At 44.6% G+C, this 15,817-nt stretch overlaps 1 protein-coding gene across 1 annotated transcript in view; it reads left to right on the plus strand.

Moving 5' to 3' along the window:
• ano2b (anoctamin 2b) overlaps window positions 1–15,078 on the plus strand; it is a 54,964-nt gene extending 39,886 nt beyond the window's left edge. The window contains exons 19-24 of the mRNA XM_056425269.1: window positions 942–1,084; window positions 5,062–5,214; window positions 5,743–5,795; window positions 6,604–6,782; window positions 11,907–12,012; window positions 13,202–15,078. Coding sequence (XP_056281244.1) covers window positions 942–1,084; window positions 5,062–5,214; window positions 5,743–5,795; window positions 6,604–6,782; window positions 11,907–12,012; window positions 13,202–13,564 — 997 coding nt within the window. The 3' untranslated portion in view covers window positions 13,565–15,078. The remainder of the gene's footprint in view (window positions 1–941; window positions 1,085–5,061; window positions 5,215–5,742; window positions 5,796–6,603; window positions 6,783–11,906; window positions 12,013–13,201) is intronic.
• The last annotated feature ends 739 nt before the right edge of the window (window positions 15,079–15,817 follow it).

Raw genomic sequence — 15,817 nt, forward strand, 5'->3', positions numbered from 1 at the left:
GGTGTGTGTGTGTGTGAAGCCTCGCATCTTTCCACAGGTCACATGACCTGGCAGTAAAACAGTGTAGTTCTTGCAAAAGGAGAGAAAAGGAAAACGTGTGTGTGTGTGTGTATGTGTGTATGTGTGTGTACATGTACTTTATGTGAGTGTGAGATGACCACATTGATATTGCATTTAAACATTTAGCTGTTCTTGTTAGAGTTTTTATTAATGCAGTAAACACATAAACCTGCACGCACAACAACACGCAAACAATGTGTTGCCCAATAAACACAGCAGCACTTGCATCGGTTTCACACACACACACACACACATACACATGTAAAAATGCATTATATTATCTTTTGCTGAATGTTACATTGAATACAACTTCAACAAACAAGAGCACATCTAGGATGATGTAACAATAAACTGCTGTTGGTAAGTTTAATTTTTTTTAAATTACTTTTTCTCATATTTGGTCAAAATCTCCCCCGAACCTGACACGAGTGCACGACGCCGATAATCTTTTGAACAGATAAAGTTATTCTACTTGCTCTTAGGCCAGAGACATTTTGACTCATTGGAGGAATGTTTATTTATTCCTGAATAAATACAGGAATAAATAAATAAATGTATTTAAAAAAAAATACAGGAATAAATGCTTAAATAAATTTATAAATAAATTAATAAATACAGGAATATATATATTTATTATAAATTTATATTAAATCATTTATTTATTATAAATGATTAAATATATGGATAAATACAGGTATAAATAAATGCTTAAATAAAAGTATAAATAAATAAATACAGGAATAAATAAATAAATGCTTCAATAAATAAATAAATAAATGCAGGAATGAATAAATAAATTCTTAAATATATGTATAAATACAGGAATAAATAAATGCTTCAATAAAAGTAGAAATAAATAAATTTATTTTCTTTCCCGACAGGAAGTTGAAGAAGCTGGCGCGAGCGCTGAAGGACAAAGGACCGGCGGAGAAGGAGCTGGAGGAGGAGAGGCCTCCGCAGCAGTGGAACCTGGACTACGCCCTGGCCCCTTTCGAGGGCCTCACCCCTGAATACATGGAGATGAGTGAGTCTGCACGCACACACACACACGCACACACACACACACACGGAGGTTTAAAGTGCTCCTGTACATCACGGAGAGGTGTTGGGTCATCTGTGTCTGCGATGACCTTGTCAGGTGAAGATAAACAGCTGGACTCAGGAGCATATTAATAACTCTTATCACAACAAACAACATATTTTTGTCATTTTTAGAGAGAAAAGTTCACTCTCTGTCAATAAGTTCCACTCATTTGTCCACATATCACAAACCAGAGCACATAAACACGAGTGATAATCAGTCTCAGCTGTGTATTTAACTCGACGCGTTTGGATTTTTTCAAAGCCAGCCAGTCATTAGCCGCCGACACGCATTATTTTGAAAATCTTTCAGCTTGGCTTCACCGCGGCCGTCGTCTTGGAATCCTGTTTGCTTTACAGGCGCTGAGATCACATGACATATTTATGTATTTCACAAGTTGTCGCTCAAAGGTTTTCACACATGGTTGCAGACGTGGAAAATCATTTTGACACCAGTGAATTCAAACCTTGTGTTTTGGACTTGGAGCTACTAGAAAGTCCTGTCATGGACCCTGGAGCTCAAAGGTTAGCTAGAGGCCCGTTGAGTTTCATCCTGACTGGCAGGAAGAACCACAATTGTAATAACAACAACATTGGTGGATGGATATTGGGGGAATTGTTGTATGATGATATGCTTCTGGACAATTAGTCTGCAAAACATCCTCCGTTAAAGTGCCAGTGGGCGCTCCTCTTACCTGTAGTTCTATGTATCGATCTAGGTTGTTTATATGGAGGACAGAAAATGCTTAAGTATAAATAAGTAAATGTATAAATAAATAAATACAGTAATAAATAAATAAATTAATGCTTAAATAAATGTATAAATAAATACAGAAATATATAAATAATTGCTTAAATAAATGTATAAATACAGGAATAAATAAATACATGAATATATGCAAAAATACAGGAATAAATAAATACACGTATAAATAAATACATGAATAAATGCTTAAACAAAGGTATACATAAATTAATAAATACAGGAATAAATACATATAAGTTAAACCTAAACAGGACATCATTAAATACATCTATTCCTACATTTCTGTATTTATTTATTTATGTCTCTATTTATTTCTGTCCTGCATAGTTCTGGTGTGAGTTGCCTAATTTTTTAGAACCATATCATGTTCAGGAAAGTTGGTGGATTAAGAGGAAACGTATGAACTTTTGGTTTGGGGGTTTGATTCCCTTTAAAGGTTAAATAGTTTTCGTGGTCAAGGTCTGGCAGTAAAAGTTGAGCATGAGAGGGGAAAGTTACTAAAAAAGAGCAAAAAGATAAAGAGCTACAGGTGTTAAGTCTGAGGACACACACACAGCTGCCTGTTGTACGATTACAACCAAACGCAGTCATAACAAACCGACACCTGCTCAGTAATGATGTTTCTTTAGGAGCTTAAAAAAAAAAGAGAAAATAAATTCAAACGTGAAGACGTAGTGAAGTTCGTGAGAGCGACCGGCGCCAGTACCGACGAAACGTTGCGTAACATTGCGGCGTGACTTTCTGCTTCACTCGATATCGCGGTACTCTGGGCTCCTCTCGCGCATCGCGTTGCACTGACGGGACGACATTGCGGCCCGCGAGCAGTTCAAGTAGCGCATCGCATGTCGGCCGGCCGACACGAGTCACAAAATCATTTAAGACGTCCAGATGAACGTAAACACGGACGTCAGAGCAGCCTTCAAGTGTACGACGGAGGTCAAACATTCTGAGGAAGGAACAATAAGCAGAACATGGCGGATTTAAACACTTCCATGTGTCCCCATTCCATGCCTTCTATTCAGTTCAAAGAAGAGGAATATTATCACGTTGTATTGCTTTCTAGAGGGGGAGAAATATTTGAACCTACAGTCGGGAGTTCATGTTCTAAATGTGAAAACGTGACAACTCTAAATATGAATCTATCACAATAAAATTCTACATTTACACGTTAATGCGACGCGACCAGATGTTTGTCTCATACTGTCGGGATGTAGTGGAGTTTGATTTCAGGGGTCATGGAGTTTGTAAAATGTTTTTTTCCAGGCCTGACGGCCTCCGCTGTTTTTATGATGTGTTACCAGCTTTGGAGAAGTTAGCTCCCAACCCGACTGAGTGTAAACATGCAGCAGCGAGCTTGACTTTGGTGATGAGCAGCACGTGTGTGTGTGTGTGTGTGTGTAGCTCTGTTAAACCCCACGACGACGGAGCTGTGGTAATGAGGACGAATAAAGGGGGGAGGAGAGAAGAAGAGAAGAAGAGTCGATGCCGCTACATGCAAACACATAGCTGTGAGGTGTATGAATGGGCTCTGGGCGCTTCATGATGTGTGTGTGTGTGTGTGTGTGTGTGTGAACCCGTCAACCTCGGCTCCGATAGAGGTGGACGGGTTGTTTCTAAGCTTGCCCTCTAGCGCTCTGCCCCGCTCCTCCGCTGTCGTATTCTCTTCCCCCGCCGCTCTTTGTCTCGGGCGCGGCGTCCCGAGATGAGGCCGCCGCCGCCAGTCTCCGGCTCGCTGGAAACCCCCCCCCCCCCCATCCCCTCCTCCTCCCTCCCTCCCCCCTCCCCCGTTCCCACACTGCTTGGGTTCCAGCGCTCCGATCCGAGGCGAGGCATCCGCCCCCGAAAAGTCTTTCTCGTGTTTCTGCACATTCTTCGGCAGCAGGTGACTCGGTGTCTCGGAGCACGAGGCGGAGGTCGGTGGCGGAGGTCGGCGGCGACGTGAACGAGGTTTACCGCCGTTAAATGAATCGGGTAAAAGGGGCGTGTTACCGGGAGTTGTTGAAGAACACTTTTAAACTCTTTTTCAAAATATGTAAAAAATATTCTACGACTAGGCTTTGGTGAAGACGTGTTTGGGAAGCATCCAGGTGAATCAGACGTAGATGATACTGCACGAGTTGCAGCTGACCTCTGACCTCTGACCTTCCCCCAGCCGGAGTGGGTGAGCCCGAACTCGTCTTTAAAGACCACGATCGAATGCGGCGGACCTTTTTCCCCACGAGGAGGCGCCCCAGCGCAGCATGTCGACGCCCACTTATCCCACGCCCCATAATTGGTTTCCATTTTCCGAACTGAAATTGTTTAAATAAATGTTGGGGACGTCACTGGAGCTCCTGGGTGTGACCGTCCAATACATCCCCATCCACTGGAGCTCTGACTACCAGCACGGATGCTGTGTGTCTGGGTTATAACACACACACACACACACACACACACACACAGTTTACATGTGAGAAGATGAAGAAAAAAGCCACTGAGTTTAGCTGGTGCTGTTTAACCTTAAAAGGCCTCTGAACCCAGAGGACAGACTGTGTGACTCCTGGCCGCCAATCTGACGGCGTCTTGTCGGCGAGTTTAAAATGTGTGTGTCTGTGCGTGTGTGTGTCTGTGTGTGTGTGTGTCTGTGTGTGTGTGTGTGTCTGTGTGTGTGTGTGTGTGTCTGTGTGTGTGTGTGTAGACATATTGTACATAAGAAAACATCTCTAATATTACAACGTAAATCCATTTAATCTAGAACCGTCAAAATAAAAGCACAGGATATTTTTCTTCACTTTCTTCAACTTCTCTAAGAAAAGGTGGCCACGTGTCTTTTCGTAAATTATGACTTAATTGACAATCATATTAAATGTTATTCTTATTTCTTTGTGGTTATTTATTGTACTATTGACAATTATAACTTATTTTTTTGTTTTCTTTATAATTAAAAAATATATTTATAGATTTTTTGTGTGTAGTACTGCCTAGTACAGGAAGTACAGATATTAAATCATCATAATAATAATTATTGGACATTATGAATCGTGTGTTGCCTCTCTAGTGACATCAGGGGCAACATTAGATTTCTCAGGGGCAGTTTTGACCTTTGCCCTGCTGTGTTTCTGCTGGGGCCCGATGACCTCCGTGACCCCAGCCTGACTCCCTCTTCTCTCCTCCAGTCATCCAGTTCGGCTTCGTCTCTCTGTTCGTGGCTTCGTTCCCGCTCGCCCCGCTCTTCGCTCTGCTCAACAACGTCATCGAGATCCGACTGGACGCCAAGAAGTTCGTGACGGAGCTGCGCAGGCCGGTCGCCGTGCGCGCCAAAGACATCGGTAAGACACACGGTCATACAGGAAGTCCTGTTCGGAGACACAAGGCCATACAGGAAGTCCTGTTCAGAGACACAAGGCCATACAGGAAGTCCTGTTCAGAGACACAAGGCCATACAGGAAGTCCTGTTCGGAGACACAAGGTCATACAGGAAGTCCTGTTCTGAGACACAAGGTCATACAGGAAGTCCTTTTCCTGTGGCAACGTCTCATTTGTCCAAACGGAAATAACTCGATAAGAATTGGACGCCTGCCATGACATGTTGTAAATAGGAGCATGAATCTTAAGTGGCGGTGCCTGATGAGCTCGACTGATGTTGGATGGATTGCCATAAAAACAAGTTCAGATATTTATGTCTCCCCCGCGGAGGAAATTAAATGAGTGTGGCTCGCCCACAACGTCTTCCGGAGGAGCCAACATCAGGCCAACATGTGTCCAATAAGCTGGTGGTTAAGGCCACATTCCTACGATATTCCTATTAGATGTACTTCACCTACTTCTCATTGCTCTCTCTCTCTCTCTCTCTTTAGGTATATGGTACAATATCCTGAGTGGAATGGGAAAATTCTCAGTCATCATAAATGTAAGTATTAATACAAAGTTCCTGCATCAATCTGCATGTTGAGTTAGTTATATATATATAATATATATATATTATATATATACACATATATATACATATAATATATATATATATATTATATGTATATATATTATATGTATATATGTGTGTATATATATATATATATGTATATATATTATATGTATATATATGTGTGTGTATATATATTTATATACATGTATATATATGTATATATATTTATATGTATATATATGTATAGATATAGATTTATATTTATATATATGTGCACAATAAATGCATGAACATGGTGATAATTGCAGAGAAGTCAAATCTCCACTCCAAAACAATCGAGACCGATAAATAGTACGAAAGATAATACGTCCGACACCTCTAAGTGCCGACTGCTGTAGAGTCAGGAGCGTTCTGATGAGATCTGCTCTTGCTCCAGTGAACCAAAATCCCATTCCGTTTACTTTTAATACTCACGAGATTTGTGTGGATTAAGACAAAAGAAGCAGCGAAGGTGTTTATTTATATACACACTCTTAATCTGCCCCCGGAGCGTCACGGCAGCGGAACACTAGGAGCGGAATTCCCCTTTTTGTGCATGTATCTCATCTGATTTCTCCAGGATGTGTGTTCAACATTCCCAAATGAATACATCTCTACGATGCGCCGGTGCTTTTAAACTTGAGGATGACGCGCCCTACAGGAGGAACCCCTCTCGGCTCCTGCTCCTCGTATTTGTGATACATTTTTCCTCGGCTGAAGTTGTCTGCGCTCTCGTCTCTTCTCTTTCCCTCCGGAGGCCTTCGTGATCTCCTTCACGTCCGACTTCATCCCGCGGCTCGTCTACCAGTACATGTTCAGTCAGACGGGCACCATGCACGGCTTCATCGACCACACGCTCTCCTACTTCAACGTGTCCAACTTTAAACCCGGCACCACACCGCAGAACCTGGAGCAGGGGAGCATCACCGTCTGCCGGTGAGGACTCACACACACACACACACATATGAATGCATGCACACACTCACAAGTTATGGATATATGTAGAAATCCTTTAATTATAATTGTCCCGACAGGCATTGATCAATACATATTATTATCATAGTCATTATTATTTCAATTCAATTCAGTTTATTCTGTACAGCCCAACATCACAAATTAAGAGTTTTCCTCAGCGGGCTTTACAGTCTCACATACGACATCCCTGACCTTTGACCTCGCATCGGATCATTTCATTCATCATTTATGATACAAAAAGCCAGCTGGTCAACAAGAATAGATGCACACTCACTGATTTGTAGAGGTTCACTCAAATAGACGACGAATAGATAATTATCTTTATTTTAAAATGAATGATCTTTTATTTTATATTAATTCTCTTTTATTTTATATTAATTATATTAGATTTTATGTTAATTCTTTTATTTTGTATTAATTATCTTTATTTTATATTAATTAGCTTCTATTTTATATTAATTATCTTTTATTGTTTAGTAATTATCTTTATTTTATATTAATTATCTTTTATCTTGTGTTAATAATCTTTTATTTTATATTAATTATCTTTATTTTATATTAATTATCTTTTATTTTATATTAATTATCTTTTATTTTAACTGAGAGATCAGCATTTCATACATACAACAAGGTGTCATCTGCATAGAGTCGCATATCGTGTCCTGGTCGATGCTTAATATCCAGTCGGATTGATGCATTAGATGAGTATTACTTTCTATTGTTGATTGCTTGCATGTTTTCCTGTGTCAGAGATGGAATCAGAGCGCTTGATGAACAGGTGATCCCTTTACGGAGGCCCAGATGCCCTTCCTGCCTCTCGGGGAAAACATCGACACAAGTTTAGGCCGTAAACGGTTTGCAGTGGATGATTTCTCGGCCGTGGAACGACAGTGCACTACTGTCCCGTCTGTGCGAATCCAACTCATGCCAGTGGCAGCGTCCCGTTCACAATAATCAATATAGAGCGCTGGAGAAGGAAAGGTCACGGATGCCGGCGCCCAGACGAGAGGTCGGTCGGCCGTTGTGCAAGACGGCTAATAATTACGAGACGAGAATGCCGTCTTTGTGCCAACGGAGTGCGGTACGTCACGCCGGGAACACGGCGGGGTCCTTCAACGAAGGCGTGAAATTTGCTGGAGAATGTTCCGAGACGTGTGTGTGTGTGTGTGTGCACTTTACGGATGGGAATGGTCTGACCCCTTGTTTTTCTGTAAATATATTCCAGGATCCCAGGGGCCACTGTGTTGGCAGCAGGAACTCTCAGGAACACACACACACGCACACACACATTCCCAAGTCTTGTCTTTCACATTCTAACTGTAATCTCATTGGCCTTATGACAGAATACGGAGTTAGATACTCCCGTTGTTGCAGAGCTGCACGATTATAACCAAACATGGAGAGTACAAAACACACACACACACACACACACAGGAAGAGAGAAAGGGAGACAGACTATTTCTTTCACAGAATTGATTCCACCTCGGCGAGTTCGCATTAAAGTGGCGTTGGAGGTCTCGTCTCGCGCTGCGGGTCCCGTTAAACGTTGACCCGCGACGGAAATACCGTCAAATACTGGCAGGCGAGCGCGAGGAAGATGAATCGATGAAAGAAGAAAAGAGAGGGAGAGAGGAGAGCCGACTCGTACGGCAGCATTCCTCACTCATGACTGTATATGGAGAAGGAATCAGACACCATAAGGCCCCGCACACACACACACACAATACACACACACATACGTCTATACCGCCGGTCAAGCACTTAGGGGGTAATCAGGACAGTTCATCTATTTTAGGGCCAGAGGAATGTTGTGTGTGTGTGTGTGTGAATTGGCTGAATTTGAAACGTTGGTCCATCACATTCATCTGACATGTTCGACTGTAAACGACGGCTTCCTGTTTGATCTGCACGCGATTATTTCTCTCGAAATATGAAGCTAACAAATGTGACACGAGGCTCAAATTGAAGATAAATAAATAATACATATATATATATACATGTATTTACATATATATACAGTATATACATATACATATATACATACATGTATATACATATATACATGTATATACATATATATATGTGTATATGTACATATATATATATATGTATATACTTTGCATGTATAAAAGCAATGTGTTGCTTAATAGCTTAATTCTGAATTGTGATGTAAAAATATAGCAAAAACTAATTATACAGATTACTGTCTGACACGTGATGTGACCATGTCGCTGTGGTGTCAGGACCACGGACAGCACGTCTGCCCCGGTGTGTGTGGGTGTGTACGTGTGTGTGTGTGTGTGTCTTTCCTCCTGTGAGCCGGCGTGTTTTCCACTGGTGTTTCAGATGAGGAAACTTTGGTCCCGGTGTCTCGCCGTAATGAAGCTCCTGGTGAAGTCACTCCAGCGTGCTCAGTGGCGCCCCCTTCAGGCCAAACCGCCCGGCCTCTCGGGGGCCGAACCCCGCTCGCCGCCGCTCGTGCCTTCCCTCTAATACGTGGTAACTTCCTTCTGTGGAGCGGTGGTGGGATTGAACCCGGAGAGCGCCGCTCCCCGTCTTTGGACTATAACTCTGAATCTCTCTGATCTCTTCTGGTCTCAGCGGTTTGGACGGAGACATTTTTCTTCTTTCTGCCCGAAGTCTTTACGGAGATCGACGATGAGATGAACGTCCTCCCACAGCGGGGGGGAGACTCTTTTAATGCATCCTTCATTTTGACCTCCTCTCTTCAAGTCATGTTTAACTCTCACATCTGATGGATGGACATAGTCTGCTCCCCCTTCAGAAGGAGGAGCAGTGGCCCACAGCTCAGACGCCCGTCGGCTTTTCAACACATGTGATTACGTGGTGCAGGATGTGAAGCCGTTACAGACTCAGCCGAAAGAGATGATTTTGATCGAAAAAGGAAAAATAATATCTGCTCACGCACACAGCGCCGGTTCTGCAGATGGGAAACAAACAGAGCCACAAGGCGCTGGACCTGGTCCAGCCAATCAGCAACAGGGGGCGGGACGGTGAATCTGGAGGCGGGTATTTGATTCCTAAACGCGTGCCGCTCAGATCATTTGCTTCATGAGGTCGTCTGACTCCAGCAGTGTGTGTGGCGCCTTTACATGTTTTTGGGGTTGAGTTTTTGAGAGAGAGTCCTTTAATCTTGAAACAAATGCTCACGGGGAAAAAGCACCTGTGGTTAATAACGCCGCCGCCGCCGCAATACGCCTGTGAATCTGTTTTCATCAGGTTGTGTTCATATAATGGATTCATAAATGTCAACTAGACGGTAATCTCCATGGGAAATATGATGTTTTTAAAGCCAGATCATAATAATAATACTAATCACTACTCATAATACGAGTCGTAGATGAGTTGGACCCAGACGTGAGGATCACGATGAGCAGTTTGCAACTTATTCAACAATCTTTCTCTCCAGAAGCGCTGGAACACAGATGTCGGCCCACACGCGCCAATCCACTGGATCCATATCTCAATCAAAAAATATCTTTATCTTACTAATTGTCCACAGGGTGTTCTCAACAACGGCCTCTCCCGGTCCACCAGACCCTCTGGGCTGTGATCGGTCTCTTAGCAACACTCCATATGACAACATGGGAATCATTCATGATGCAGCCGGCTGGACCAGCGAGATGTTTTTATAAGCGGCTCACCACTTACTCAAGAATGTTTTCATTGACGTGTGTTCGAGCCTCCAGGCTGGAATTCAAATTGATCTTCACATTTCTCTTCTTACCAGAACAGATGGTTGACATCGTCGTCCTCCTCGCCTCTGTTCCTCCCCTCTTTCTTGTCTTCTTGTCTTCTCTCTTGTTCCTCTCTTCCATTTGTCTTTTTAATCTCTCTGTGGCGTTCCCACGACATGTGGTTCCAGTGTTTTGTTCTTCTTCTGCCGTTTGGAGTGTTTCCTGCAAGGAAAACAAAGGAGAGGAATCCTCGTAAAGCCGATGGCACTTTGAGTCGGGTCTCGAGCCGAGGAAACGGGAGGATTGAACGCACGCAGGTGAAAGATAAATCAGGAGGGTCACCGTTGGGAGGAGGCTGCGGCGGTCAGCGGTCACCTGTCAGTCAAACGGCGTGCGAGAGGACCTCCTGACCTCCTGACCTCCTGACCTCCGGGCTCCACACGGGAACCTCCCGCTCTTTAAACTTCCATTCTTCCTCTGGAAGACGTGACGTCATCCGGTCTTTAAAGAAAGCGTCTCAATTGATTTATTCCCTCACTACCGCAGTATGAACATGTGTTTACGGTCTCCATCTCTCGCTTCAAGACATCTTCAATGCAGCGCGGCGTCCATCGAGCTGTCCATCACCAGGTAGCCCCGCCCTGAAGCAGAGCCTGCTCGACTCTAAAGGGATCTTCACCCTGGGTCTGCTTTAGGGCGGGGCTACCTGGTGATGGACAGCTAAATGGACGCCACGCTGTATTGAAGGTGGCGTTGTGTGGTCCCTCTTGTTGTCTTAGAACTTTAACCCTTTCACAGTGTTCACTGAAGAGTCTGGTTCCTGTTGGGTTGTGCTTTTGGTCCAACGTCAACGGTCCAAAAACAAGATGGCTTCAAAACGTCAGTCCACAAGCCAATGGCCGTTGTCACGGTGACTCCACAAGCCAATGGCCGTTGTCACGGTGACTCCACAAGCCAATGGCCGTTGTCACGGTGACTCCACAAACCAATGGCCGTTGTCACGGTGACTCATTAAGCCAATATGTTGTCACGGTGACTCCACAAGCCAATGGCCGTTGTCACGGTGACTCCACAAACCAATGGCCGTTGTCACGGTGACTCCACAAACCAATGGCCGTTGTCACGGTGACTCCACAAGCCAATGCTTGTTGTCACGGTGACTCCACAAGCCAATGGCCGTTGTCACGGTGACTCCACAAGCCAATGGCCGTTGTCACGGTGACTCCACAAGCCAATGGCCGTTGTCACGGTGACTCCGTCCACGTCTCTCACAGCCTCAGGTGGATTCAGTTGGATTCTGCTCTCGTCTCCCACCGGGTGAACACAGCTCCATCAGGCATGAACACAAGTGACATTCGACTTCCTCCATTTGCTTTCCTCCCTCCAGGTACAAGGACTACCGGGAGCCGCCCTGGTCTCCGGACGCCTACAGCTTCTCCAAACAGTACTGGTGCGTCCTGGCCGCCAGGCTGGCCTTCGTCATCCTGTTCCAGGTACGAGCTCCCGGCGTTCCGTCCACCGGCCGGTCCAGGCAGCTCATGTGTCCGGGGCTCCAGATGTTTAACACGACGTTTAACAAGCCGACGTCTCACTCTCAGAACTCTGCACATAATACGTCGACCAAGCGTCCTTCCTCCCGGCCTCGTGTCCTGGAGACGTTTTCCATCAAAGTCAATATACAGACGCGAATGATTGCGTAGCGCGAAAAACTTGCCTCATTCGCCTCAAGTTGAACTATTTCAACGTTATTCAGACGGTGAAATTCACCGAGGTGTGTGAGCCTACGGATGATGTTATGTAATGACATGCTGCTGTGTAGAGACGATCAATAACAGACGGCTGAGAACAAAGACGTCTTTAAGAAAAGGACCTTAAATTACTTCTGCTGGAATCTGGCGCTATAGAGAAAATTATAGGGTGGCGGGCGGAGATTTCAGGGGGGCGGGGTGCCACCTGATAGAATGGTAGGGGAAACACTATATATATGATATTAATGTTATGAACCCAAACAAGAGGGCGTTAGATGTTTGATGTTTGAGGGATTTCCACAAATATAAAGCAGAACTAGTGGTTAGTTCTTACACGATGAAGGAAATGATAATTGAGATGAGACCGAGATAAGCCCCGCCCCCTCGAAGGCGCAAATGAAGCGAATCATGATGTGGTTGGTGTGAACGCATGAAGAGTCACGTGAACAGAGTTCCAGAAATTCCACACATTGGACCTCATGCAAGAAGAATCACGTATTCGTATTTTCCCCGAGTCAAACAGGAGGATGCAGTGTCATTTGGACAGGATTTTCAAAGTAATGAAATATACAATCCTTTATCGGAAAGGCGCCAGCTAATAGCGCATGACTCCTACGATAGGCCACGCCCACTCGTAAATTGCGTTGGTACCGAAGAGAACGTTCAGAATCCTGGAACGAGCAGCCGGTTCCCCCGAGTTACTCCCCCGAGCCGCCTGAGAGTTGCTCTGAGTGCTTCTCGCATGAGGCCCAACGTTTCTCCCGATCAGAGATGTTCAGGAGAGAGCGGGAGGTTTGCAGTGGGGGAGAGATGAGAGGTCGATACGAGGCCTTCTGAAACAACGGAGAGTTGTTTATTGTGGTGTCATATATTGTTTGGCCCGTCACCGTCTCCTTTCTCCCTCTCACATCGTCCTTTCTCCTCTTCCCTCCAGAATCTGGTGATGTTCCTCAGCCTCATCGTTGCCTGGGGGATCCCCGACGTTCCCAAAACCATCGTGGAGCAGTTCAAACGGGAGAAGAAGCTCCTGGTGGACGTCTTCCTGCGGGAGGAGAAGGAGAAATTCCAGCTCATCAAGAGCCTCTTCTCCAAGGACAAAAGCCTCCACCCGCTCCACCCGCTCCACCCCACCCACGGCTCGCAGCTCCCGGGCCGCTTCAGCACGCTGCCGTCGGGTCCGACGCTGGGCCTTCCCGGGGACGGCGGCGTGCCCAGGGCGCGCAGGGCGGCCAGCTTCAGCCAGTTCACCCCGTCGCCCAGGAACGAGAACGAGAATTCCCGCCACACGGTGGTGTGACGGCGCTGATCCGGTCCTTGAGAGTCTCACCCCGTGTCCTTCGTGTCCCGGTGTCTCCACACAGGAGTTCTGCGTGGTCAGAGCATCATTTGGAACAATGGCTGAACGTGGTCGTCCACAGCGGTCCAATGAGGCGCTGCGTGTTGTTCCCAAAATAATTTGTTCCCTTTCTTTGGTTGTTTTTTGACAAATCAATGATTTAGTGAGGCACACTTACTTCATAGCGTAGACGAGCAATAATTACAGTATTAGTCCGAACAATCGAATATTCCGAGAACCTGGAAGAGACTAGAGCTAAAGAAAGAACTTTAAATGGACAGATTGAGTGAGATTGGCGGACACTGAATGGACGGACATGGGGCTCCTGGTCAGAACCATCCGGCTTCATGCGCTGACGCTCTTTAATGTAGCAGCTACGACTCTTTTCAATACGTGGTGCTGGAAGCACACATGAGCGTCCCACTTCCTGTGTCCCACTTCCTGTGTCCCATCCGGTTCGTCTCCGTAGAATTCAGGCACTACTAAGAATCCCATTTTTTTCAAACCTTCCTGAAGTGGTCGTGTTAGTCGAGGCACACGTCGTGCCGCTCTGTCTGACGGGCGCATGCCAACGTGGCGCGCGGCGCATGCCACTCGTAGATTGTAGTCCCAGCTGTAGTTTTTTAGGAATAGACTGCGAAGCAAAACGTGTTTGTGTTCCTCCCTGTTAGCCATATGGACTTCACAGCTGTCAACAGCATGAAAGGACTCAATAACTTGGGAATGCAAAAAGAAAGCCCACTCTGTTGCAAACTGTGAATGGCGTTAAGCTAGATTGATCTTATCATGTTATTACACTGTTTGTATCGCCATGGGAACAAATACGTCCCTTGGCAATCCTTCCTTCATTATGAAAGCTCTTAAAAAAACAGACTTGTAAGCATATTTTATTTTGTACAGCTGCACCATATAACTCTGACTGAGACGCAGTCATTCTTCCTCCTGATCGATCGGACCATGTTTAGATCATAGATAATAGCGTGTTAGCGAGCTAACATGGGCCTCCAGTATCTGATCGATATTGCTGAATAGTTGTTTACTACTTGTTAGCATACTAATTCAATTAGCTTTTGCATGTAAAAGTAAAACTGAAATTGTTAATTCCCAATTTTTGTGCAAGGAAATATAAGCTATAATGATATTCAACTCGTGCATAATCTTCCATTGTTTGTCCGAGAAAGGATGAAGCCCGACCTTTGGCAAAGGTTAACCGACGTCCATGTGTGTCATTAAGGTAAATACTCGTGGAGACACGGAGATTTAACAACATGTTTGGAAATTTGGTTTCAAGTAAATCCCTTGGTCAACATGTTCCCAAGACAACACGACCGCTCAGTGAGGACTCCGTGACACGCTCACTTGAGATGTCCCCCCTGGACGTGGTGATCAAGGTGTTCTGCTGGTTCCTGTCACTCCAGATGTGATCGCTACCTTAATTAAGCTGTTTTTAGAAGTTATTAAATACATGATTGTTAGATGGATTATGAAATGATTTTTTTGTTTGTTTACATGTTGTGTGTGATCTGTTTGCTTTTATCTCATTGGTCTGTTTTTTTCTTCTTCTTTTTTCTTGGCCGGACAGTCCTTGTGAAATTACCGGGCCAAAAGGAAAAACACTCAGAAATGAATAAACATACAACCAGTTTGACGGCAACGTAAACACAGGAATGAATAATACCACCCCCAAGAAGTTGGGGCATACACAACTTTGCATTCAGTCGTTTGGAGGTTGTGTGACTGACACACTGTCACTATACACAACGATTTAAAATACAGTGAACAACCACGACCCCTCATTGGAATTAATGGCTTTAAATTAGGAATAAATTCCGTAGACCTTTTTTGTGTCTTTGAGTATTTCCTACAGTAAACCGTGCGGGTCCAGTTGTGTCCACACGGACGCCTGTAAGTAGCGGTGCCACGAAAGTTTTCATCTGAACGCAGGATTTACTGCAGCCAGTCAGGACAGCTGGGAACGGCATGTTTAATTCTGATGAGAACCCGGATGATGAGTAAGAAGCTAACGAGTACCTGGTGCAGTGTCAATGCATGAATGCATGAAATAAGATGCAAGAGTTTTCATACATTCCTTTAAGTCAAGACTTGATTTGCATCTTTTTGAACAGGTGTGTTTACAGATGAGCACCATTGGAATAATTAGTGAATTCTGAACGTTTGTTTTGAATAGTAAATGTTGGTATGAATTAGCATCAT

The sequence above is a fragment of the Pseudoliparis swirei genome, chromosome 10, assembly GCF_029220125.1.
Source record: "Pseudoliparis swirei isolate HS2019 ecotype Mariana Trench chromosome 10, NWPU_hadal_v1, whole genome shotgun sequence".
In the NCBI taxonomy this organism is placed as follows: domain Eukaryota; kingdom Metazoa; phylum Chordata; class Actinopteri; order Perciformes; family Liparidae; genus Pseudoliparis; species Pseudoliparis swirei.